This window comes from Eublepharis macularius, chromosome 3 (assembly GCF_028583425.1).
Source record: "Eublepharis macularius isolate TG4126 chromosome 3, MPM_Emac_v1.0, whole genome shotgun sequence".
In the NCBI taxonomy this organism is placed as follows: Eukaryota; Metazoa; Chordata; class Lepidosauria; order Squamata; family Eublepharidae; genus Eublepharis; species Eublepharis macularius.
Genome location: NC_072792.1, coordinates 187,321,740 through 187,346,844, shown reverse-complemented (window position 1 = coordinate 187,346,844; position 25,105 = coordinate 187,321,740). Strand labels below are relative to the sequence as shown.

The following is a 25,105-nucleotide window of genomic DNA, read 5'->3' as shown; positions in this document are numbered from 1 at the left end:
TGTGCAAAACCTCCAAGCCAAGACCTCGGTTGGCTCCCATAATACAAGCCCCATGTGAGATATAAATTCCCAGGCCCTTTTTCCTCGAGGAATGAGACAACACCGGCTTTACTCCTAAAGCTTTATTGAAGTATCTGAATTAGTTTAGAGGACTCGAGTCGTAATTCAATAAATAGTTTAAACTTTGGCCACTGTGTTATGATTAAACCGGCCAAGGCAAGGAACAGAAAGGCTTGAAGTTCCTTTGCTTATAAAAACTGCCCAGCGTAGTGAACGTGGCTCTTAACAGAAGGGGAGGGATAATGCCACAGCTGTTTTTCTGCGATAACACTGCTAGACCAAACACGGTTTGGACACTTAATCAAGAATCCCCCGTGGTTTCTCTGGGTTTTCCAACCAGAGAAGGGGAAAGGATCACATGTCCTAAGAGCCCACCCCGGAGATGTGGCATGACAGGTGTGAAGACAGGGAGCACCGACGGGCAGAACGAGCAGGCTGCAGGCGAGGAGAGCCACACTTCCCCCCCGGGCCACGCAGACCTGACAGCCCACACCCACATACATCCTGTCCTGGAGAGCCCCTGGAAGAGAAGTAGAGCTACAGGCGCCCCGGAAAGCCCCACCTCTCGTCGGGTACGGCACAGGAGCTACAGGTTTGGGTCGAGATTGCCAAAGGAGTCTAATTCCTGAAGTATAATGTGCATAATTTTTTCTCCATGTGAACACTTAAGAAAGTCGTCTTTCTACAATGGGTAATGCAAGACTGCAGAAGGGCACTTAAGAGTCCCAAAAGATTTGCTACAACAGCTGTGCATATACAAGTTTTCCTACTTCCCCAAGCCAGGCCCTTCCCCAGACCAGACGGCTTTGCCTGCTCAAGGGAATACAAGCATCTGACTCCTCTGCAAATTCGTGTCCTTCCCCAAGGCAGAGAGCTGCAAGGCTCTCCATGCTCCAAAATACACTAGACCTATCTACCTGGGAGGGGGGAGGTTTACACAGGGGTGGGGGGTACTGTGGCTGGGCCTGGCAGCTCCTTATGAGCCACACATGAGACATTCCTCTCTGTTCTCCAGGGAGCACACCATGGCGGCCTTGTTCCTCTCCTTCTCCTCCTCCTCTTTGGAGCTCTTCTCCTTCAACTTCTCTTTGTTCAGGGTGAACTGGATGGGGTTGGCAGCTGGCTTTGTCCTCAGGTAGTACATGCCCGTCTTCAGGCCCTGCAAGAGAGAGTATGGGAATGGGCTCAAGATAACACCGTTCTGGAGAAGGGGCAGAAGAGACAGCTGGCCACCGAGAGCAGAACGCAGGAGGCAGAGGCCAAGGCCAGGCTCGGAGTTCCCGGGGCCACGGTGCTGCAAAGACTATTTGCTCGAGGGAGGACGAGATCAGGGTGAGGACGGTGAGCTGGCAAGCATGGCACACGGGCGTGGCAAGAGGAGCCCAACAGGAGGGAGGCAGGAGGGAGGCAGCCAGGAAAGAAGGCAGTGTGGGACGGCCAGTTAAAGAGCCTGAGTGACTGCCCTGCTTCGCTTTTTATCAGGGACTTGAGACTCCATGAGAAAGGTGGACTATAAATGATAAATTAATAAAACCAGTCTGAGACTGTGTTTCAGAGGCAGGATACACCTTTGCACAGAACAGGTTCATTAAGTTGCAAAACATTATTAAAAGACTCTTTCTCCCGGGAGACCTTAGCCAGGTGCAGCTCAAATGCTAGACTGATGATACTCCACTAGCCTCCCACAGTTCACAGGGCCCCTTCCCCGTCGGGCCAGGGATCCTGGATCCCACGCGTGGAACTGGCAGGCATATGCCACAAATCTAGCCCCAAAGAAGCCAGCGACTAAACTCCACCCGGGAGCACTCGCTGAGCGCCTGCCGTTGTGGGGCACGGAGTTCCACAGGGTTCAAGGTCTATCATCGCTGCTCTTTTGCACTCACAACGATGAGTTTCTTGGATCACGCCCTGAAAAGCATTTGATGGCTCCAGTGGAAGAGGGGGTGGCAGCCACATCTGCCTGAGGGCAGGGCTCGAGCCCTCCCCCCACCTCTTGGTCCTCACAAGTGACCTCTTTCGATGAGCCCTACAACAGGGTCGCCTTCACAGTGCAAAGGATTCTTCTGCTGCAGGCTGCCTGTGCCTCTTGCCAAGCCCCGTTCGCTGCTTGTGCAGCAGAGGGCCCACGGCCACGACAGCAACGTGGGGGAGAAGGCAGCCCCGCCCCAGGCACTCTTCAGCATCAGCAAAAACCTGCAGGCCAAACCAGAAAAGGCCCCGCCTCCCTCCCCGCAGCGCACCTGCTTCCACCCAAAGAAGTGCATGCTGGTCAGTTTGCCATAGTTGGGCTCAGCGATGTGGATGTTCAGGGACTGGCTCTGGTCGATGAAAGCCCCCCGGTCCGCTGCCATCTTGAGCACCGTTTTCTGAGAGATCTCCCACACGGTCTTATAGAGCTGCTTCAAGTCCTCTGGAATCTCAGGGATGTTCTGAAAGGCAGAAGGTGGCAAGTCAGAAAGATTCGGTGTGGCGACAGTGTCATATATATATATATATATATATATATATATATATATACACACACACACACACACACACACACACACACACACGTCTATAGGTATTAAAGGCAGTGACAGCAGCAGCAGGAGGGCCATGTGCGGTTCTTTAACAGGCCACCCGAGACGTTTCTGAGCACCACTGGCCAGAGCAGCACCCGCCCACCCCGTGTTACTGGACAGGGAGCACGGGCCTAGTTTGGTGTGCTCGTGAGCCTCCCTGTGGGGCAGACCTCGTGGAAATCCAAGTCCTCCTCCTCCAACAACTGCCCACCCTTCTCCACAGCCTCTGGGCTCTCACCCCAAAACCCAGACAGCTGCTAGGAGAGGGCCGACTGATGGCTGTGGGGGTGGTGCTGCTTTCACACAACCTTCTTCACAGCCAGCTTCCTCTTCTTGAAGCGCCTCAGCAACCTCCCTTTCTCGCCAGAGTTGCCACGCCTCGTTGCCAAAGAGAGAGTAAGAAGGCCGAGAGAGAAGTCAAGGGCCTGCAGGCTCCTTGTAAAGTGGGGCTTCACAATGCAGCTGGCTGTGGGGGGGGGGGGCGAGCACCCTTCCCTCACCACCACCTCACTCTCCCCCTCGCGTGAGGCCGAGGAACCGTGGCCGTCTCGCTCTCAGCTGAGCGGCAGGTCTCAGGCCAGGGCAGGGGAGGGTGTCCGGCTTCCCCCACGGCACAACTTGATCCAGCCCAGCCAGCAACACTGGACAGGAGCCTCCCTTCAGAGCATTTATAGCCCAGCCCAAGAAGACTCCTGCAGTGGGGAGCCTGAGCCACCTTTCCTTCCCTCGCCGCCTTCTCGCTCTCTTCCCCTCCCTGCCTAAGGTGCAACAGTGGTGGGGGGCAGTAAACTCTACACGATCACAGGTTCTCTGGTAATCAGAAGGCTATTGCTATATATTAATAGTCATATATTCTATTATTTGTGTCTGTTTGGGATGATGCACAGGACATACGGTAGCCATGCGGCTCTTTGGGTTGAGGGTGGTTGCAAAGGTGGTTCTCCACAACCCACAGAGGGACTACCACTGATTTAGGGGTGGGGTCTTGCATTTCTCACGGTAACCAGGACCATAAAAGACGATGCCGAATTAATTTCCCTTTGCACGGAATTCACAGAATCCCAGAGTTGGAAGGGGCCATACAGTCCATCTAGTCCAACCCCCTGCCCAGTGCAGGATCAGCCTAAAGCATCTCTGACAAGGATTCCTCCAGCCTCTTCTTGAAAACTGCCAGTGAAGGGGAGCTCACCACCTCCCCAGGCAGCTGATTCCACTTTTGAACTACTCTGACTGTGAAAAAGTTTTCCTTAATATCCAGCCGGTACCTTTGTGCATGCAGTTTAAGCCTGTTGCACAAGCCAGAGAAAACTAAATTATTTCCCCAGTGCAAGTTTCACGCTAAACAAGATCCATCATCTGAGACGCTGCCAAGGTTTCCCTAATGAGGAAAAGTTCAGAGCAAAGACAGTTGGCATTTGGCTGCAATATTGTGTGCAGCGATCCCTGGGTAGGCTTTGACTGGCATTTGCATCCACACACCACTACCTGCTTCTCTAAAACTTCGTACTGGAATAAATAAATCTTTCTGCTGGGAGACACACAATTTCTCATTAACTAACACAGCATCCTTTAGCACAGTAATAGAAAGGAGCGAAATCTTTCTGCAGTTATCAGTGTGCAAAAATGTACATTCCCAGGAAATGTACATTCCCTGCACCCGGCCAGCTGCTTAGAGCTCAGTGATTTTTATGGTGCAGTGGATTGCATTGGGGGGGGGGGGGCGGTTCAGTGCTCTACATAAAGCACAATGGATACCTCTGAGCAGAGACGCTACCAATAAACACTTTAAAACAATAAACGGTTGCAGTGCCACATATATACTTTAACCCTCAAGGAAACAATGTGTTTGACAAAGAGACATTTTGATGTTTCACACTACCTGGCCCATAAATTCTGCCAGGACCGAAGTGTGTCTAAAAGGCACCACAGGCACCAGGCCTGAGCCACGCCCTGCCCGGCCCACGGAGCCTGCTCAGCTCAGAAGAAGCAATCTGCCAGGGCAAGCACCACCCTGGGAACAGGCCAGGCCTGGGGCTGCTCCCCTGACGCACCTGGATAGAGCCGTTGTAGGCAATGATCTGGTTCTTCATCTCCTCATTCCACAGGCCTCGCTCCGTCAGGTCTTTCAGCAAGTGCGGGTTAACAATCTGGAAGATCAAAGCATCCCGAGTCATTGACCTTCACCGGACAAACGTGCTTCAAGCCTTTTCCCTTCTGCGCCACAACCCTTGTATTATGGACACAGTCCAGCGGCTCATCTTAAATCCCACAAGCCCGTCAGCAGTCTCACAGTGCCCTCCCTGCATCAGGGCGGGCACCTCACATTTTGTAACTCGCCCTCTTGAAATACAAATTGGCATTATAAAGAGATTCTCTCGCTGCAGCCCTGACACTGCCCTCACAAGCAGTGTCCCAACACAACAGTCGCCCGCCCAGAAAGAGTTCCTTGGTGTCAGATGCATCCTGCTTATCTGCCATGTGTGCCTATTATACTCTGTATCGTATTCTGAGCCTCTGAGAATGTGTAACGAAATATCTGTGCAGCTGTCTGTGTAGCTGTGAATCACTTATCTTACAGGTGGCTACTTTCACTTTCTCGACTGGCCTGGGAAAGTGTCCTCTAAGTGCCGGTGGGAGCCGTATCTCCCTGAGACATGAAATGAGCTCATCCTTGTCTTCCACTCCCCCTCCCCAATCCAACTTTCTAGGACCTGCGTGCCTAGATTCTAACGTCTTTATCCCAGGGCAGGAACCCTGCCCTATAACTAACATTGCTTTTCCCCTTTACATCACTTCTGCCAATGCTGTTGTCTGAGTGCAGATACTGATGGATCTCTAATAAAGAAACTTTAACTGGTCTCTTGGAGTGTCTACAGTGAAGTAACTGGGGATCTAACTGGCAGGCCCTGACACATTTGGCGTACTCAATGCAAACCTCTGCTTTCTTACCTGGAACTCTCCGGAGAGAACTCTGCGTGTGTAGATGTTGCTGGTGTAGGGCTCAATAGACTCATTGTTGCCCAAGATCTGGGCAGTGGACGCAGTTGGCATCGGTGCAACGAGGAGGCTGTTTCTAATGCCATACCTAGTTCATACAGAAGCAAGAAGAATGGGATGTTAAAGAGGCTCAGAAAATTTAGGAGATCTCACCTTCCGCACTGACTCTACACAAATTTTTAAAACAGAAGACAGGTGAAGAGAGTTACAACTTTTTGCACAACACTGTTCTTATGTAAATGTATTTTTTTAAAAAAAATATTACTCAATTGCACAACATACCTAATCATACTTTAAGAAAACAAAGGTGGGGAAAACCCCAAAAAGGCAAATACAGAAAAAGAGAGAAAACATTTAAAACTATTGTTACACATTCTGTTTCAGTTTTAACAAGATGTTTATGCAGCTTCATCATCTATGCCTGTATTATTTATTAAATTACCTTTACATAAATTCCTACTATTAAATGGTGGATGAAAAGTTATTGAACATTTACAGTGCAATCCTAAGAATTACTCCAGTCTAAGCCCATTGATTCCAACAGGCTTAAACTGGAGTAACTCTGCTTAGGATCACACTGTTAATTTCATTAATCTCATCATATATCTACCTCCAAATTTTTTTTGAAAGTCCACCATATATGAAAGTACCAACCTATATTATGACATTTCCAATACTGTAAAGATATTTTCTCTTTCAAATCCCAAGATCCCATCCCAAGCATGAGTTACGCATAGTTTTAATTAATTAATTAATTAATTAAATGTTCATAAATACTTGAAACCACCACTTTAGCATGAACTGAACTAGATCAAAAGTTGACAGCCAGTTAAAGGATACTTAAATCACTGTAATATTATAGTGTATAATGAAATGCCTAATATGGCGCATTTGAATCCTTTATGCTGTCTGATTTCTCTTGAGTTCGGGTGTCTGAAAGAGGCTGATCGAAAGAAAAAAAAGATAAAACAGGATTCCTGATATTGCCAATATTTATTCAGGTTGTTAGAAAGCGAGTGATCCCATTGGAGATGGAGGTGGGGCGCCTTTTCCTATCCAAGAGCTCCAAATAAGTAGTGTACAACTAGTAAAAGGGTTTATAATTTCATTGCTTTCCTCAAACTCTGAGGCAAAAATTGAATTATTTGCACTACTATAGAGCTCAGTGAAAGTAGCTCCATTAAGTCCAATGGATTTTCTTCAGATTTTTGTCACAGAAAAGTTATCTGTCAGAGTTGAAATGCATCATAGTAGAATTTCAGATTTGGAGCTCCCACACCACAGATGTTCAGTAACAATAAAAAATACCTGTATTAAGTCTTGATTTCTTTCCAATGTGAATTAAATTACTCCAGTAGGTTTTGTTACTTCTTAAAATGGACAAGTGTGATTAGAACTGGTAAACGGGGGAAGGGGCGCTGAAGTAAATTTAGACTAAACAGACATATTCGCTGTTGATATTCTTATATTTTCTAAGTCAAGAAAGCTTTCTTGTAATATTTATTCCTAAATATCTCATATAACATGTAAATGTCTTAAAACCTTTTAATGGCCCTCCTCTTGTTCGGTCTGCATGCTGTTCAATACAAACATTTCTGACTTATCATCCCTTTACATTCAAGCCTGCTACCTCACCATGTTCTTTCAGTATCTTATATAATTTTGGTATCTCTTTTTTGGGGTTCTCTAACACGATTGCCGCATGATTAGCAAAGAGATTTATTACACGCCACTGATCAGCAAGAAAGGGTCCGGCTGTTAATAATTTTCCCTCATTGCTATAGCCAAGGGTTCTCTTAGCATTACAAACAGAAGACGTGACTGGGGCAGCCCCGCTGAGTTCCTCTGAAAACAGCAAAAGGCAAACCATCTAAAGCGTTTGTTCACTGCCGTGCTAAGTGACAGCATGTAAAAAATTTCCCCCGTATTTCACCCTCTTCAGTAAATTAAGTAAAAAGGGTCATTCCAACTTGTCAAATGCTCTGTGCACATCTAAAGACCAGATAGCTCCCAGCTTTTTAGTTTGGCTACCATAATGCATAACATTTAAAATTATCCTTACTGCTGCTCCTCGCCGTCCACTGGGTATAAACCAGGTATGGTCTTTGTCCACATAGAGGTGAGTATATTATATAGCACTTATTGTAGTTGCCAAACTGCTGAGACTATTTTGGCACCCTGATCTAGGCAGGCAATGGGCCTGTATGATTCTAGGCATGTAGCATCTCGTTTCCTGGTTTTAATAATATATTGGAAGGAGGTGTTATTCCAGACACATGGCACCAAACTAGACTGGCTGTCATTTTATGCAGCAGTTACACTTGTACCCTGCCCTTCCCACGAGGGGCTGAGATTGGCATTCATAATTCTCCTTTCCCTCGACTTCTACTCACACTGCTGCCCAGCAGCCTCCATTTTCATTCATGTTTTCTCCCTCCCCCATCTTGATGCTGGGACCGGCTCCTCTCTGTATGCCAGAAGCCAGAAAACAGGATTTCTGGCCACTTACACAACAAAAGGCAGAGATGTGGGACCAGCCCTGACAGGGCTGCACTGGAATAGGAAAAGCCTTGCCATACCTATCCGGTAATCAGGTTGTAATCTGGCCATCAGGCTGTAATTCAAAGACTCTGAGCGATTACTTCGTGTGCCTTTAACCTCACGAAGAAACCGTGTCATTAGCACATCCACACACAAAACGTGTTCCTGAATTCTGGCCCACCCACCTACCCCAGATTATTGGCTGCCCAGCAGCCTGGATCCTGGCTTCAGTATTTAAACATATTCACACTTATGTATGTCCAGTGTACATGGGTTTTCCAAACACACTTGGTAAAAACACAGTCCTGTGAGGTAGATCAGGGTGAGAGACAAACCAGGTTGTCCTAGTCTGGCACTCTGGCCACCATACCACACTGGATCCTATTTATTTCAATGGGCATGCACAGAAGAGCTTTCCTGCGCATCGTGCTACAAGCCACACAAGCTGCTATTGTAATATCCTTGGTTCACTAGAAAAATGTCCTTTGGTGAAACCTCTCAACTACCTGTGTGTGCAGCTTCCTACCCCACAAGCTCTGGCCCCACCCCTGCCAATCGTACACACGGAACCAGGTGAATTCACTCACTTTGCAATCTTCGCCTTTAAAGCTTTCCAGTCCCAAAGGTCAGTCGGGGTTACATTCCACATATCGTACTGTAGGATCTAAGAACACAGCAAAGGCCAAAGCAGGTCAGACTCAACCGCCCACAGAGCTGAGCCCAATGGCTGCATGCTGGAGACTGCCCCATGCCATAACAAAGCACACAGAAAGGGCCGGGGGCAGGGGGGGGGGGCGGGCACAGAGAACGGGAGGCACATTGGGGGCAAAGACAATTTGCTGTGGGTGAGTGTTAAGATGACGAGCGTTTCTCCAAGGATAACGGATTAGATTAAAAAGCATTTCAAACACTTTGAGTATATGAAGGCATATCCACGTGCCATACAACAAATGAAACCCTTAATCCCTCTATCCCAGGAGCAATCCCTTGGCATTTATTTATTTACCTCATTTATGCCGTGCCTTTCTTCTCAGTGGAGACCCAAAGCAGCTTTCATTATTCTCCTCTCCTCCATTTTATCACCACAACTACCCTGCCAGGCAAGTTAGGCTGAGAGTGCGTGACTGGCCCAAGGTTACCCAGCAAGCGTTGGTGACAAAGGGGGGATTCGAACCTGGGCCTCCCAGAGCAGAGTCTGACATTCTAACCACCACAGCATGCCGGTTCTTTCCACTGCTGCATGGCGCCATTCTGCACGCTGCTGGGACTGGTGCAGAGGGAGCACGGTGCTCCTAAGAGCCATCACACGAGGGCCGCTGCAAGGGACTCCAGGCTCTTCACAGGTCCACACACAAGCACCTCACTCGGGATACAGAGGACGGAGCTCTTGAATGCATGAGCACTTTGGGGGGGGCGGGGGGGGCAAACTCTTCAAAATTAATTTCACATCCTTCATGAGTTTGAAATTTGCTTTTAAAATGGAAGCAGAAAAATTACTTGAAAAATGTGAATTCTGCACCCGGGATCCAGAGCTGCCACTTCATTTTCAGGGCAATGAAAACGGACACAATCCATACAAATCCCACTCAGGTGGTAGTCGAGAGTCAGAGAGTGGGAGCAGGCCTTGGCATCTCAAGTTTGGGTTAAAAAAGGTTTTGCCCCAGGAGGTCCCCCCAGGTGGCATTCAGCTCAACACCACGTTTAACTTTAATGAGACTCACCCCTTTGCTGACTGGGCTGCCCTCGTAGGTCTCGTAAGGCCCAAGTTCTTTGGCCAGTTCACAGCTGGCTTCCAGGGCACCGTAGTAGATTGTCTCAAAGATCTGCTGGTTGAGCAGCTGGGCCTCTGGGCTTTCAAAAGGGAACCTCATTAGGATAAAAGCATCGGCCAGGCCCTGGACCCCAATGCCGATGGGCCGATGGCGCCTGTTGGAGAGCTCAGCCTGGAGGACATAGTGAGGAGGGGGGGGGGAGTGAGTTCACCATCTGGAAACACGTAGTTCTGACTGCAGGCAAGCACCCCCCCCCCAATCTCCCCCTTGTTTGTGTCTCATTCACCTGTACAAACTGAACATTTATTTTAATTCTCATTTGTCTTGGTGCAAATTCCTATTACATCTGGGCCACAAAAATGAGAAGCACAAATACTGGATGGGGGATACACTTCTGGGCAGTAGTATATGTGAAAGGGATCTTGGGGTAAGAGTGGACTGTAAACTGAATATGAGCAGTCAGTGTGATGCGGTGGCAAAAAAGGCTAATTCAATCCTGGGTTGTATCAAAGGGGCCATAGCATCGAAATCGCAGGAGGTCATAGCCCCTCTCTATACTGCCTTGGTCAGGCCACACCTGGAGTATTGTGTGCAGTTCTGGAGGCCTCACTTCAAAAAGGATGTGGACAAAATCGAGAGGGTGCAGAGGAGAGCGACGAGGATGATCAGGGGTCTGGAGACTGAGCCCTACGAGGAAAGGCTGAGGGCCTTGGGAATGTTTAGTTTGGAGAAGAGGAGGTTGAGGGGGGACATGATTGCTCTCTTTAAATATCTGAAAGGCTGTCATGTGGAGGAGGGCAAAGAGCTGTTCCAGTTGGCAGCAGAGGGTAGGACCCGAAGCAACGGGCTTAAACTACATGCACAAAGGTACCGGCTGGATATTAGGAAAAACTTTTCCACGGTCAGAGTAGTTCAAAAGTGGAATCAGCTGCCTAGGGAGGTGGTGAGCTCCCCTTCACTGGCAGTTTTCAAGAAGAGGCTGGATGAATACTTGTCAGAGATGCTTTAGGCTGATCCTGCACTGGGCAGGGGGTTGGACTAGATGGTCTGTACGGCCCCTTCCAACTCTATGATTCTATGATTCTATGCCCATCAGTTGGTACTCAGCTAACAAGGATGTGTGTCCTAGAAGAACACAGTAAGTGATCCTGGATCCCTCTCTCAGCACTTGGTTCAATCACAAGGATGTCACTAAGGGTCTCGCTGCTGAAATAATGTGACTTTTGAGATGTGAGCCTGTCTACAGCATCATATGCAATAAACAATACAATGGGGTGTGGATTACAGAAATGTGAAAACAAGCATAATTCCAAATACGGGGATAAAACATTACTGACATAAAACGCAAATAATCTGAAACGACACGTTAAACAATGCAGAAACTACCCAGTAGGAGCATATCTACATCAATAGATGGTACCCAGCACTATAGTCTACAGTCTCTGTCCCTTTACCAAACATCTCCCTGAGCCTTTTCTTACAGCACAGCCCTATTCCCTGAGTGAAAGAGCCCTCCTGAATAGTTCAGTTTTGCACAGCTTGTGGAAAGCGAGGCTAGCTAAGGAGCTGAACAAATCTTATTTGGCAAGACACATCAGCCTCTTAATGAATTTCTAGTCTTGGGTGAGAAACATGCTGTGTCACACCTCTGTGATGTAAGCCAGTTTACTTTGATCTCTGAAGCCCAGAGAGATGGACACATAAACACGGCTGAGGGACCCCAGTCCTTCCAAATCAAAATCCAACTCTGTCCACTTGGCAGGCTTCCATCACGTGCCCACTCCTCCGCCCTCCTTTCATCCTCCTCCTCCTCCTCCTAAGGTCAAGACCAGGGAAGCCCCCTCCCCGCATCAGCCACATTCCCAAAACTGTCGTTGCATTGATTGGAAGGGTCGGAACTAGAGCGCTCTTTTTAACATAGAGAAAACAGGTAGGCAGCAATTTGCACCAAGCTCTCTAAGGTCCAGAACATTATCACCCACTTGGCCACGCTGGCCTCCTGTAGCCCCCCAGCAACTCCTCAGCCTCAGCTGTACCCCCAGACCAGGAGCCCCTTCCTCATACCTCCGGCACAGGGTAGTAATTGATGTCAATGATCTTATTTAGGTTTCGGACGATGACTCCCGTGACTTCTGCCAGCTTCTTGAAGTCGTAAGTGTGCTCTGGGGTGACGTACATATTCAGGGCTATGGAAGCCAAGTTACAAACCGCAACCTGGGAAAAGTAGAGAGGGAAACAAAACTCAATGGCAACATCAAGACAGTTTCTACAGAGCGTGCGACCCACTGATAAAGAGGGGTGGATGCAATCAAGTTTTCCACTGATAAAGAAGAGAGGAAGTGTCCCATTTGACTACAAGGTTATGCTGGGATCATGACACCTTTACGGGCGAAAGCAGGGGCTGCAGTAAGCAGGCTGGAGCTGAGTGGAAAAGGTTCCACCCCAGTATGTAAGGCAGGCGGGGCGGTGGTGCAAGCGGGTTGGAATACAAAGGGCCACACCCCATGCCTGTCAATCACTCGATTTGAATCAGAGAATCTCTGGAGCCACCCCCAGCCCTGCCACTCTGTACCTAACACAGCACTCTCCCACCTCACACTGCTTTGGAAACTGCCCAAGAGAAAGATCCTACCATCTCCCCAGGCAGGGAAATTCCACCCACAACTGTTCTCATGTATAGTAGAGAAGGGCAAGAGTCCAGCAGCACCTATAAGACTCACAAAATTTGTGGTACAGCCACAGCTCACTTCTTCTCATAGCCTACCACAAACGTTGGGAGTCTCAGAGGTGCTGCTGGACTCTTGCTCTTTTCTACTGCTAGAGAGGCTAACGTGGCTGCCCATCTTGCTCCGTTCTCATGCGCACAGGGGTGGGTCCTTATAGTTACTCTGCTTTCTGTCATTTGCAGTGGACCCTGTGAACTCCAATGCTCAAAATACTTTAAAGACTGTGAGGAGAGAGAGATGACCAGCATATATCCATCTCCCAGCCTTAGACCCTCAGCTAGGCACGCCTGTCTTCAGCCCTGCTTTCTAGACCTTGGGCCATTCCCTGAAACCTCCCAATTCTCCCCTGCAGACTGAGCAACACAATCTATCCTGCCTCACCAGGTAGCCTGATAGAGCCCTCATGAATAGCTACACTCCCCTTCATCTGGCCATGAATTCTGTGGCTACACACTGCAGGCACAAACATTTCCTTAGATGAAAGTGGAATGTACACAGGCCCCTCTTGGGTTAGTCAACAGATTGGGGGGGGGGGGATCAGCAGCCCCCAATATGTAGCTCAAGGAAAAGCCAGGTCTCCAAGCCTACTGCTGAGCCTCTGGGTGAAATCAGATGGCCATTTACCCATTATCTGTACCACCCTATCAAACAGTGGTGAAGAAACTTACGGCTCCCCTGGTACAGAAGTGGATAAAATTACCTTCCATCATTTGGCAGGCGATACAGCCAGCTCACCAAGTGATTACTTTGTTATTGTAACCAATGGACATCTGTATTTAATCACAGTTAACATCGGACTCACCCTTCCCTCCCATCCAACTTACCTCATCCTTGCTGGTGTACTCCACAATTTCCGTGCACAGGTTGCTACATTTAATGGTCCCCAGGTTTTGCTGGTTGCTCTTCCTGTTGCAGGAGTCCTTGTAAAGCATGTAAGGAGTTCCTGTCTCCGTCTGAGACTCTATGATGGCGTACCACAGCTGCTGAGCCTTCACCACCTTGCGCACGCGCCCCTGCTTCTCGTAGCTGCAACACAAAGGAAGATGTGGCAGGTTCAAGGGCCTTTTATTTCCACTTGCAACCCAGGGGCACAAGAAACTGCACCTAGAGCTTCCCTTGAAGGAAGAAAGGATAGATGTGCCAAAGCATATCTCAAGTGGGCTGGCCCACAGCCAGTGGAGGCAGCACTCGCGTACACTACAAACATAAGTGAACATACTTGCCACGGTTCCCCTGACAAAGGATCCTTGCAGCTATACTCCATTAATTATTATTATTAATTATTATTTATGTCATTTATAATCTGCATTTCTCACAGACTCAAAACAGATTACATAGTGTAAGATTAGTACGATCAGTATCAAGGACATTTCCGTACAGTGTCAAGGAAATTTCCATAAATAATGCCATAGAATAAATAAATACAAGTTTACAAATACAAAGCATTAGCAAGGATCCAATACAGAGTTGAAGAATTGCTGAAACAGAACATGATCAGTTCTAGGACTGGCATTAGACAACATAAGGCACGGGTGGTCTATAGGAGTACAAATTTAAAGCAACAGATAATATGTAAGGCAACATAGTGGTGAAGTCTGTGGTCCCTAACTCATTAGTGAAGCATCTGAGACCCTCCCCCCCCTCCCTACAATACCGCCCTCCTATCTGAGCGAAAAGCCTTTTTGAACAATTCGGTTTTGCATCATTTGCGGAAAGCCAGGAGAATGGGGGCTCTCCTGACCTCGTCAGGCAGGCCGTTCCACAGGGTAGGGGCCACCACAGAGAAAGCCCATGTACATTAAGTCTGCTATCCACACCAATTACCCCTCAGAATATACAGAGTGAAAAAGGAAGACATTTTTGAAAATTAACTTGATGGAAATCCGTTAGAGATCATTTTAGATTCAGCAAAGTGGCAGAGAAAGCATAGTTCAAGCTCTATTTCTGGCCTAAAAATGGTCCAGTTGTGTCTGGGCCTCTTTCTCATACCTCTCGTAGAGCTTCTCGAACTCCTCTCCCCACACGTCATCTAGGCCTGGGCATTCATTTGGACACATCAGAGACCAGTCCTATAAAAGAAGGGCGGAAGCTAAGCTGGAGCCCTCAGGAATTCCATCAGAGTCAGGCAACGCAGGTTACACCCACTGGATGCCACTTACCAGGGGCAATTCCTGCTCTTCTGCTCGCATCGAGGTCTGAAACAGGTGAGGAACACAACTCCCCCACAGAGCTTCTTTGTGCTCAAGTGTATTTTCAGTACCATGAAATGCAGGCCGCTGGACACGCGGAGCAATTTTATCCCACGATCGTGGTGGAGAGTGCCGTCAAGTCAGAGCTGCCTTATGAGGACCCCCTGCTGGGGTTTTCAAGGTGAGTGACTAACCAGGGGTGGTTTTCCCTTGCCTGCCTCTGCAGTTCAAGGTCTCGCATCCGATTATTAACCAAGGCCCACTCTGCTTAGCTTTTCAAGAATTTCCAAGAAATTCCAACTGGGATTTCACCTGGACATGAGAGAGAACTTACTTCTGCAGACAGACCACGCCTTAAGCATCCTGAGAACAGACATAAGGAGGCCACTGCCTACCTGATTGGTCTCCACACGTTTCATGAAAAGATCTGGAATCCAGAGGGCGTAGAAGAGGTCCCGGGCACGCTGCTCCTCCTTCCCGGTGTTCTTCTTCAGGTCAAGAAACTCAAAGATATCAAAATGCCACGGCTCCAGGTAGATGGCAAAGGCCCCTGGTCTCTGGAAGAGCAAAGGAACCGAGATCAAAACGGCAGCCCCAAGGAGTTCAGCAGGAAGAGTTCTCGCTGTTCCTGGCTGTGGATTGGCTCACAGAAAAAAAGGGTTAAATTTTCTGTACAACACCGTCAAAAAACCCCATCTTCTACTTGGGAAAGATTTCTCACCTCCTCGGGAAATGTGATTGACAAGGAAGATTCCCGGGCCTCAGATCCAGCAGGGGCACCCAAACACTCCCACATGTCGTTCCCCCCCCCCCCCGTATCAAAACGCAGCTGCTCACACTGCATTAGAGACAGTGCTGGAGGCTCCCCAAACTTCCGGAAACTCTTTGCAAGGTTATATTGGGAAAGGAAACCCTACATAAACGACCACATGGACTCTGTTCAAAAACAGGCCCATGAAAACAAGTAAGTTTTAGCAAATGGTTTCACTGGTGGTGACAGAACCCCCTGTACCATGTGCAATTCTGCGCTCCATGACGCAAGTGCAGGGGGGGCAGGGGAGGGGATAAAAACATAAAAGACAGTAAGTCCACTGGCAGATGCTACAGGTTCATAATTCAATAGAAGGCACTCCTGAACTGCTGACATTCAAAATCTCTAACTGAAGCATACAGAAACCTTGTGAGAATCCGAAACGATACTCTAGACTTCTAGCCACCTCTTCCAGTATTTCGACATCCCATGCTTTCAAAGTCACCGGTGCGAACCTTTGCAACATGGGAACTATTCAGATGCAAGCCTCAGACATGCAGTGGGACTACTCGGAGGTTTCAGCTAAAGGCCCCATATTATGAAGTGCAGCCACAAAAGCAGACGCTGCTGTGCTCTCCCCTAAAACAGGAGAGGGGAAAAAGAACCCAGGCACTGCCCTTATGAACTCCACAAATCCTTCTTGCATAAGTTGTGCCTCGAAAGAACCCAGCTCACCTTGTTGCCACCCTGGTCCACATATCGAGCAGTGTTATTATACACCCTCAGCATTGGTACGAGCCCATTTGAGTTCCCATTTGTCTGAAAGAGAAAGAGAACTGAGGCACAGAACATTTATAATTCTCTTATAGAGGCAGGTACTCAAACCCTCACCAAAAAGACTGTCCCTTTTATGACTCAGAGCCCGTTTCCAATGCAACGAGTTCCAAAAGCAGCCAAAAGCTTTGAAAAGTAAGAGCAGGCTTCGGTGCTGACTACATAGGTATGAACTTACCCCAGCGATGTAGCTGCCGGTGGCTCGAATACAGCTCACGGCAACACCAATTCCGCCAGCGGACTTGGAGATGAGTGCACAATGCTTCAATGTGTCGTAGATCCCTTCAATGCTGTCGTCCTTCATGCACAGCAGAAAACAGCTGAATGGAGAGGAACAAAAAGTTTAAAGGCCAAAGGCCAAAGGGCAGCCAGCGCTCAGGTTGGCATTCAAAGCAAGGAGCAGAAAATGGTGGGCAAGCAGCATTTGCAAGGGAACAAAACAAAAAACAAAAATTCCCAAACACAGCAGTGTTACATCCAGTAATTAGTAACTGCTTTCATGCCTAATTAGTAAGATAACTTTAATTTTCTGTAAGAAACGCAGCCAATTATTTCTGACTTAAGAAACCTGAACCCCCTCCCCCAAATCAGGACAACCAGAAAGGAAAAGTTATTCACTACAAGCAGCAAGCAAATTGATGTATAGTCGAAGGCTTTCACGGCCGGAGAACGATGGTTGTTGTGGGTTTTCCGGGCTGTATTGCCGTGGTCTTGGCATTGTAGTTCCTGACGTTTCGCCAGCAGCTGTGGCTGGCATCTTCAGAGGTGTAGCACCAAAAGACAGAGATCTCTCAGTGTCACAGGAACTACAATGCCAAGACCACGGCAATACAGCCCGGAAAACCCACAACAACCATAGCAAGCAAATTGCCCAGCTGATCAGCCATGACTGCGTTTTGTAATAATGCTGCCTCCTGAAAAACCCCTCCTAAAAGGAGGGCAGGACAGAGCAGTTTAAACCCGGCAAGGGGCAGCTGCCCATTTCTTAGGCTTCTCCACTGGGGTTTCTTCCCCCCACCCTACCTGGACAGCTGGGGGCGGCTGGTCCCAGCGTTGAAGAGAGTGGGAGAGGCGTGAGTGAACCACTTCTCAGACAGGAGGTTGTAGGTTTCAATGGCAGCGTCGATGTCAGTCTTGTGGATTCCCACCGACACCCTCATCAGCATGTGCTGGGGGCGCTCAGCCACTGGACGCCAGGAAGGGGCAGGCAACAGAAGCAGAAGCGCGTCACAACTCGCCAGCGCAACATTTCGCAGTTCTGCCATCGTGGCAGCTTGGCCCAATTCATTTCGTCATATCCAGAGACCAACACCCGCCACACCCTCTTGCCCTGTTCTGTCTCTAGCCCCGCAGGGCTCCAAGCACAATAGGAGGTAAAAGCTGAAGCTCAGAATGAGGCATCGTGAAATTCAAAATGCCTCATTTACCAGATCATAAGAGAACTGTCGCCATATCAGTTAAAACAACTCTATCTGCCTCTTCAGCGGAGAAGCACATGAGGAGCATTTAGTTTCTCACATCCCGCAGAGCAAAGATTTTCACATGTGTACAGGCCACCAATTTATCCAGGTCAGTATCTTCTGTGCTGAATGGCAGCCTCTCTCCAAGGTCTCAGGTAGAAGGCTGTCACATCACTTACTACCTGATCCTTTGCAGTGGAAAAGAGCAAGAGTCCAGGAGCACCTATAAGACTCACAGAATTAGTTACAATACCTGAAGAAGTGAGCGGTGGCTCACGAAAACTCATCCCTGACCACTAATTTTGTTAGTCTTCTAGGTGCTACTGGATTCTTGCTCTTTTCCACTGCTACAGACAGACTAACACGGCTGCCCATCTTGATCTACCGGATCCTTTTAACTGGAGATGTTGCCAGAGATCGAAACTGGGGTCTTTTGCATACGAAGTAACGCTCTAGCACTGAGCCATAGCCCCACCCCCGAAGATCTAATCAGCATACGTTTTTAGAGATCTGACAAATTGTCAGTAGGAAGCCCAGACATCTACATCCACCCAACAACGCAAACAATTCCTCAAGCCAACAAGTCAAGCCCTGGAGAAATTTTCCTCCAGGCCAGATTGGCCAGGGATCCTGAAGGTTTTTTGTCTTCCTCTAGGCACAGAGCAGGGACCACTGGGGGAGGTGTGGGGGGAGATAGCTGTGAATTCCTGCATTGTGCAGGGGGCTGAACTAGATGTCCATTGAGATCCCTTCCAGCTCTATGTTTCTTAAGCTCTCCCTTCCAAAAAAAAAAAAAAAACAACCCAGGACATACTGAGGAACCAATAAGACAACACTTACCTTTGGAATTGATTTTCAGCAGATATGAACGTTCAAGAGTCTTCAGGAGACAGAAAAAAACACATCATATCTGTTAGCCAGAGCACACTAAAATGATCAACGTTTTAATGATCTAAAATGATCTCCCCACCACCTCCAAACCCTGCTGCTCATTCACAAGCCTCTCAATGCACTTCAAATCCTCTCTGACCGTGATCAAACCATGTGCCAGGGAAGCCCATCAGGGAACTCCCTGGGGACAGAATCAGTAATGGCAGACAAACTTCCCTGAAAGACAGCTGGCAAAACACACCTTTGCTTCCTCACTCCGTTTATGCCCCTTCGTTTCTGCCCAGTGGGGGGTCCAAAGTAGCTTACATAATTCTGTCCTCCATTTTATCCTCACAACAACCCAGTGTGGTCCTTATATATTGTTTATTTTACTCTTGCAAATTGCAAAATACAAAAAACCAGTTTCAGTTTGGCAGTATAAAACATCCAATAAACAATGCAATAGAATTTGCATCATAGAATCTGAAAACAATGCAAGCAAAAACCTGCCTAAGGCATGACATACCAATAGGCAGAAAGTGGAGTACAGGGGAAGATAACAATGCCATAAGAGCAAGGGGAAACAGGCAATAATCACTGCAGCAGATTACAGTCCTTTTCCTGTAAGAAAGTGACCTCCTAAACTGTTCCCATTATATGACAGCCCTATTCCCTTTACAAAAATACCCTCCCGAACAATTCTGTTTTGCGTATTCCTGGTCTCCTAGGCAGGTTATTCCACAAGGAGGGGAGGTCCCAGTAGAGAATACTGGTGTGCTTATATAGCCAGCATTGTAAGAATGGTGTGAACCGGGCATGAGCTCTGAAACACACCTCAAACTTGTCTGCAGGAATTCAGTGACAGATGCAAAGTTTTTACAGTTGCGCTGAAGGAATTCCCTGCATGTAAAAAGTATGAAAACTGCTGCCTGAGGGATTAACTTGTTCAATATTCCACTAGAGGGAATGATGAGCAGCGAGCAGCACTCAGACAAAACTAGCATGACTCTTGTCTGACCTTGTTTTCGTTAACCCCGTTTGTTGCACTGACATGCCCATTCTTTGCGTGTTCGCTATCTGGGGCTCCTACAGGGAAATGAAGAGTGGCAGCCGTCACTCTCAAAGATCATCTCTTTACCTTAAAGCCAAAGTAATTGTAGGAGAAATCCCGATCGTAAATGATAGCAGAGTTCAGCCTCTGGGGAAAGAGAGAGCTTGCAGTTAGATTCCGCATCTAGACCAAACACACTTCACCCCAGCTAATACTGCAGCCTCTGTGATGTCTATTACAAAAATGGGAAGTCCTCCTCTTGTTCAGTACTTTTGACTCTCAGAATTTTGGGAGTCAAATTTGACACCAGGTGGGAAACAAGAGGCAAGGGGCGGGGGGGTTGTTCCACAGGTACCTTCATGTCAGATTGCCATACTACCTATGAAACTGATAGACAGCATATACTCAAAGTCTCATAATTTCACAGCCACTTTTCTGAACAAAGGTCTTGAAACAGCTGCCACACTCTGCATGCAACCATGTGTTTCTGAGGAGCAGGCAAGATGACAAGAATCGGTTTTCAAGAGGCCAGCCATTAGAACTCCTCTCACAAGCCTGTTTTTAGCGATTGCTACCACAAGCACTCACATAGGTAGACAACACCATCTCATTCTATGGCACTTTACCGTGCTTCCAGAACACCAAGCTAATGCCTGAGTGAGCACTACTAAGGATTTTGTTTCTTACTCCATTTCTGCTCAATGTGTTCAAAATATCGTTCTCCCATTAACTCCCTCAAAGCACTACGTACATCTTTGTTGGCCAATACAATGTCTAATGTTTCCTTGGAGATCATTGGAGAATGTTGGCGATTGTGTGGGTTGACGTAGTTGTAAAGATCCTCCATCACATCTAAAAAGGAGAGGAGAAAAGATGAAGAGCCACAAGCTGGGGCAAGCTTATTTATTTATTTATTAGATTTATATTCCACTTGCCCTGCAAGCGGGGTGAACGTCAAACTGTCAAGTTACCTGTGGCAGTCCTAACTGACATGCCTCATACACAGCTCTACACACACACACACACACACACACACACAGGCCAGGCCTAGACATGCTGCCATTCACAGTTAGATTAGCTCACTTCTACCAAATCAGGGTAAACTATAAAACAGTATTTTTAAAAAGAGGAGAGAGATTTGGCTGTCACTCACCACTGAACACCTTCTTAGTTTCCTTGTGCAAGTTGGAGACGGCAATTCTTGCTGCCAAGATGGCATAGTCTGGGTACTTGGTTGTTAGCGTGGCTGCCGTCTCTGCAGCCAGGGTATCCAGCTCTATGGTGGTGACCCCGCTGTAAAGACCCTGGATCACTTTCATGGTGATCTGAGCCTGGCCAGAACAAAACATCCCCCGTCACTTAACTGATCCTGAATGACATGAGCAACTGCCCTGTAAGAAGATGCCTGGAGCTTATCAGTTCTGCAGACATTTGAGCATAGGCAAAGTGCCAGAGAAAGGGCCTTCTCGGTCGTGATGCTGCAACTTTGGAACTCCCTTCCCAGGAAGATTCATCTTTCTCCCTCTATTTTGAGTCTCTCTACATGAGACATCTTAGATGAGAATGCCCAAGTGTAGGGAGACACAATGTTAGGCCAGAAGCGTAGTTTAAAAAGTCAGACCCAAAGGCTCTTTTAATTTCACCTTCCCTTTGGACTCTTTTCGAGCCTCTTCTGGGATTTAAAAGGCAACAGTTAAATCACCATCACTGTTTGTGTTTTCTCTTGTAATGTATTTACGTACTCTGGAAACAAGCCTCCCTCTCTTTTGTGGAAAGGGAGCAGCCCAATTCTCCCTGAAAACACTGGAATGGGAGTTTCAGTAACTGGAAGGAAATTCATGGCGCAGATCACCCAGTGTTCGACCCAAGTAAACATCTTCATTTTACAATTAAAAACATACGTTCATATACCTGAAGGACTGCCACATCTTGTAAGATCACTTCAGCAGTCTTCACTGACACTTCACCAGATCAAAACCGCAACTGAGAGAATCAGGGCCTTTGGCACTTGTTCCCCTTAGAAGTTAAGCAGGCAGCTTCATCATTTCGATTTCATTTCTTTTCATAAAAAGAGAGCCAGTTTGGTGTAGTGGTTAAGAGCGGCAGGACTCTAATCTGGAGAGCCGGGTTCGATGCCCCACTCCACCACTTGAAGCCAGCTGAGTGACTTTGGGTCAGTCACAGCGCTCTCAGAGCTCTCTCAGCCCCACCCACCTCACAGGGGGTGTTTGTTGTGGGGATAATAATGACATACTTTGTAAACCGCTCTGAGTGGGCGTTAAGTTGTCCTGAAGGGTGGTATATAAATCAAATGGTATTATTATTATTATATTATCACAAAACCTTTCTTTTCAAGGAAACTTTAAATCTAAGAAACTGGCATAATATAAGCTGTTTCCAAGTTGTTGTTTGTGCTGCTTTTGTAAATAGCAATGTGCAGTTGTTGCTTGGTTCTGAGCACATCATTTACTGTGTTGCAAATGGCTCAAACATCTTAAACTGATCTAACCCCAAGGTAGCGAGACTGCAAACAGAACTGGGCTTGTTTCCAGATCAAATTAAGGCACACCCTCCATCTCCAGTACACCAAATGGAGCTTCAAATTTGAAAAATGTATGCTCTCACTCATGGTGACAAATGCTGCCATGTCATTAAGAAGAGCCACGGTCACCTTTACTGTCTCCCTCTACCATTGCCGGAGGGCAAGGACTTTTTTGTTCTGTTTGGCATACTTTCAAAAACTGTTATTGGCCCTCCTCCCCGGCTTTGGTTTTGCTGTTATGTCTATTTATTTCTTTTTATTGAATTATTTTATATATACTTTATTTTAACAGTGAGATGTTTTAAAGTTCGCTGCCTTGGTGACCCAATTTGAGTAGAAAGGAAGCAAAAATGTTTTTAATAAACAAAATGAAAATAAATAAATAAAACTTTCTTGGCATATTACCTGATTACATAAATTCAGGTGGGTAGCCAAGTTGGTCTGCAGAAGAGCAAGATTCGAGTCCAGTAGCAGCTTAGAAACGAACTAGATTTCGAGAATAGATGTCCTACCTTTTTCCACTCCTTGTATCTGACAAAGGGGATTTACAGTGCAATCCTAAGCCCATTCATTTCAATGGGCTTAGACCGGTGTAACTCTGCTTAGGATTGCTCTGTTGGACTCTTGAAAGCCCATCCCCTAGAAATCTTGCTGTTCTCTCACCTGCTTATATGTTACCATTTAGACTTTAGTATTATGGGAAAGAAAAGCTTCAGAGAAGCATCAGAGAAACTTACAGGGTCCACAAAGTCCAAATTGAGACCGTAGCAGAGTTTCTGGATCCGGGAGGTGATCTTGTCAAACATGACGCGTTCGTGGCGGCCATCTGCCCAAGATGCAAAAAAAAACAATCACTTTCTAGGCAAACATTTGGATTGCATGAGGAGGTCCCTCCCAGACACCAGCAGTCTGTGATAAGAACATCAGCAAAGCCCTGCTGGATCAGAGCAGCGGTCCATCTATTCCTGCATCCTGTCTTGCACAATGGCCAACCAGTTACTCTGGAGGGCCAACAACAAGGACTAAAAGCTTAGCCCTTCCCCTGAACTTGCCTCCTGGCACTGGGATTGAGAGGTTCACGGTGCCTTGAGAAAATGAAGGCATGCAGTCCCCCAAGTACTCCTCTTGCCTCAGCTTCATGACCAACTCTGGGTACCAGCCAATGATGGGTCTGGGCCAGCTGGTTCAGAAAAGCCATCTCCAGGAATGTCCACCATTCCAGTATATGAGGGAGGGGCATGGCATACAGATGCCAGGGAGTCTAAAATCATGTAACAATTCCAGAGGAATAACCAAGTTAGCCTCTTGCTGGAAAAACAAACAGGATCTTGTGGCATCTTAAAGACTTAAGCACAAAGCACTGAGCAGCAAAGTCTGCGTCCTGAGATGAAAAGACAACAGAGGCACTAAACATGACTGCTCCTTCTGCTTGTTCGTCTTTAGGGTGCCCTAAGGCTCTTGCTTGCTTTTCAGCTCCTGCAGCAGAAGATGGTTGAGCTGTGAGCCAACAACCGGGAAGTCAATCCCACCCCCCATCATCTGCTCTGTTGCATCAACAAGCAAAAATCTCTGAAGTGGGTCGCAACAGAGCACCCTCTTGAAGCCAAGCCTGTGGATGCCCACCTGGGGGTTTTTATGTGCCTCTGCAGCTACTGGTTTGTACGTTGCACCACATCCTGCCAGGGGAGGCACATCCATCTGCTCGTAAGAAATACTTAACAGGCATCCCCTTGATAAATGAAAACGGAGAGCGGTGCCGCCTGGATAAATGGCGGTTGGCAGCTCTGGGTTGGGAAATTCCTGGAGACTTGGGGAGGGGGAGCGTGCAACTTTGGAGGGGGGGGGACAGAAGCTCTCCTTTAGGTCTTTTTAAATACCTTGAACGTGAGTTTTTTTTTTAAAAAAAGAATGAACACTCCTGGAGCCAAGGTTGCCAGCTCCAGGGCGGGACATTCCTGGAGATTTGTGGGATGGAGCATGGAAAAGGTGGGGTTTGGGAGGAGCGGAGAATCAGCAGGGTATAATTAATTAATTGATTGATTTATGCCCCGCCCTCCCCACAAATGGGCTCAGGGCGGCTAGCAACAGTGAATTAATCACAAGACTATAAAATCATTAATAATCTTTAAAAAGTCATTAAAACAGTCCAGGAGCAGGCTATTTAAATAAGTATTTGGGAGTCCGTATATGGGCATAATGCAATTGTCCCCCCCCCCCGGTCCAACGCAGGCATTTTCTCCAGGGAACTGATCTATATGGCTTGGAGATCAGTTGCAATTCCGGGGGATCTCCCGCCGCCAACTGGAAGTTGGCAACTCCTCCTAAAAGTGCCGTTCCGCGCGGGTGCTCACCAGTACACGTGTCAAATGTAACGTGGGGACTCCTGAGCACGCTTGAGAACAAAGAACAATCGAGCGGGCTCAGGCTACACGCGTGTCGGGCGTCCCTTGTGAGCAGGGCAGAGATGCCTGGAGCAACCCGCGTCCCAAGGTGGAACGGGGGGGGGGCCCTCCAGGGGGCTTCTTTGCCGCGGCGGCCCCCTCAGGAGTCCTCCAGGGCCCGGCAAGGGCTGCGGCGGGGGGGGAGGGGGGGTCCTGAGGACGCCCCCTCCCCACGGGGCAAGCGGGGCCCACCCCTGCCCCCCCCGGCCCGCCTCACCCCTCTTGACGACGTGCATGGCGCTGAGGCGGAGGCGGCGGCGGCGGCTCCTCTCCCTCAGTCCGAAGCGGCGCGCGCGGAGGCTCCGGCGGA

General features: G+C 47.9%; 1 protein-coding gene across 2 annotated transcripts; it reads right to left on the bottom strand.

The window, feature by feature from the left end:
• Positions 1–117: 117 nt before the first annotated feature.
• On the bottom strand, positions 118–25,105 carry RRM1 (ribonucleotide reductase catalytic subunit M1). Of its 2 annotated transcripts, XM_054973597.1 has the most exons (19): positions 25,013–25,105; positions 23,092–23,180; positions 20,966–21,143; positions 20,564–20,664; positions 19,900–19,959; positions 18,732–18,771; positions 17,455–17,617; positions 16,610–16,751; positions 16,333–16,416; positions 15,242–15,403; positions 14,647–14,726; positions 13,482–13,683; positions 11,996–12,145; positions 9,881–10,102; positions 8,747–8,823; positions 5,571–5,706; positions 4,673–4,768; positions 2,301–2,489; positions 118–1,219 (listed from the first exon to the last, which is right to left on the bottom strand). In XM_054973597.1, exons 1-19 carry the CDS (start codon positions 25,029–25,031, stop codon positions 1,037–1,039), a joined length of 2,373 nt encoding a protein of 790 aa, XP_054829572.1. In that variant the 5' UTR covers positions 25,032–25,105; the 3' UTR covers positions 118–1,036. The 2 variants fall into 2 exon arrangements, with proteins under 2 accessions (XP_054829572.1, XP_054829573.1); XM_054973598.1 differs by lacking the exons at positions 20,966–21,143; positions 25,013–25,105 and having other exon boundaries at positions 23,092–23,130.

Excerpts from the sequence above, each read along its gene's own strand:
- RRM1 (XM_054973597.1), bottom strand. Across the intron at positions 5,707-8,746 it reads TTAAAGGCGAAGATTGCAAA|GTATGGCATTAGAAACAGCC; the intron begins GTGAGTGAATTC and ends TGTATGAACTAG. Across the intron at positions 2,490-4,672 it reads CCTACAACGGCTCTATCCAG|AACATCCCTGAGATTCCAGA; the intron begins GTGCGTCAGGGG and ends TCTGCCTTTCAG.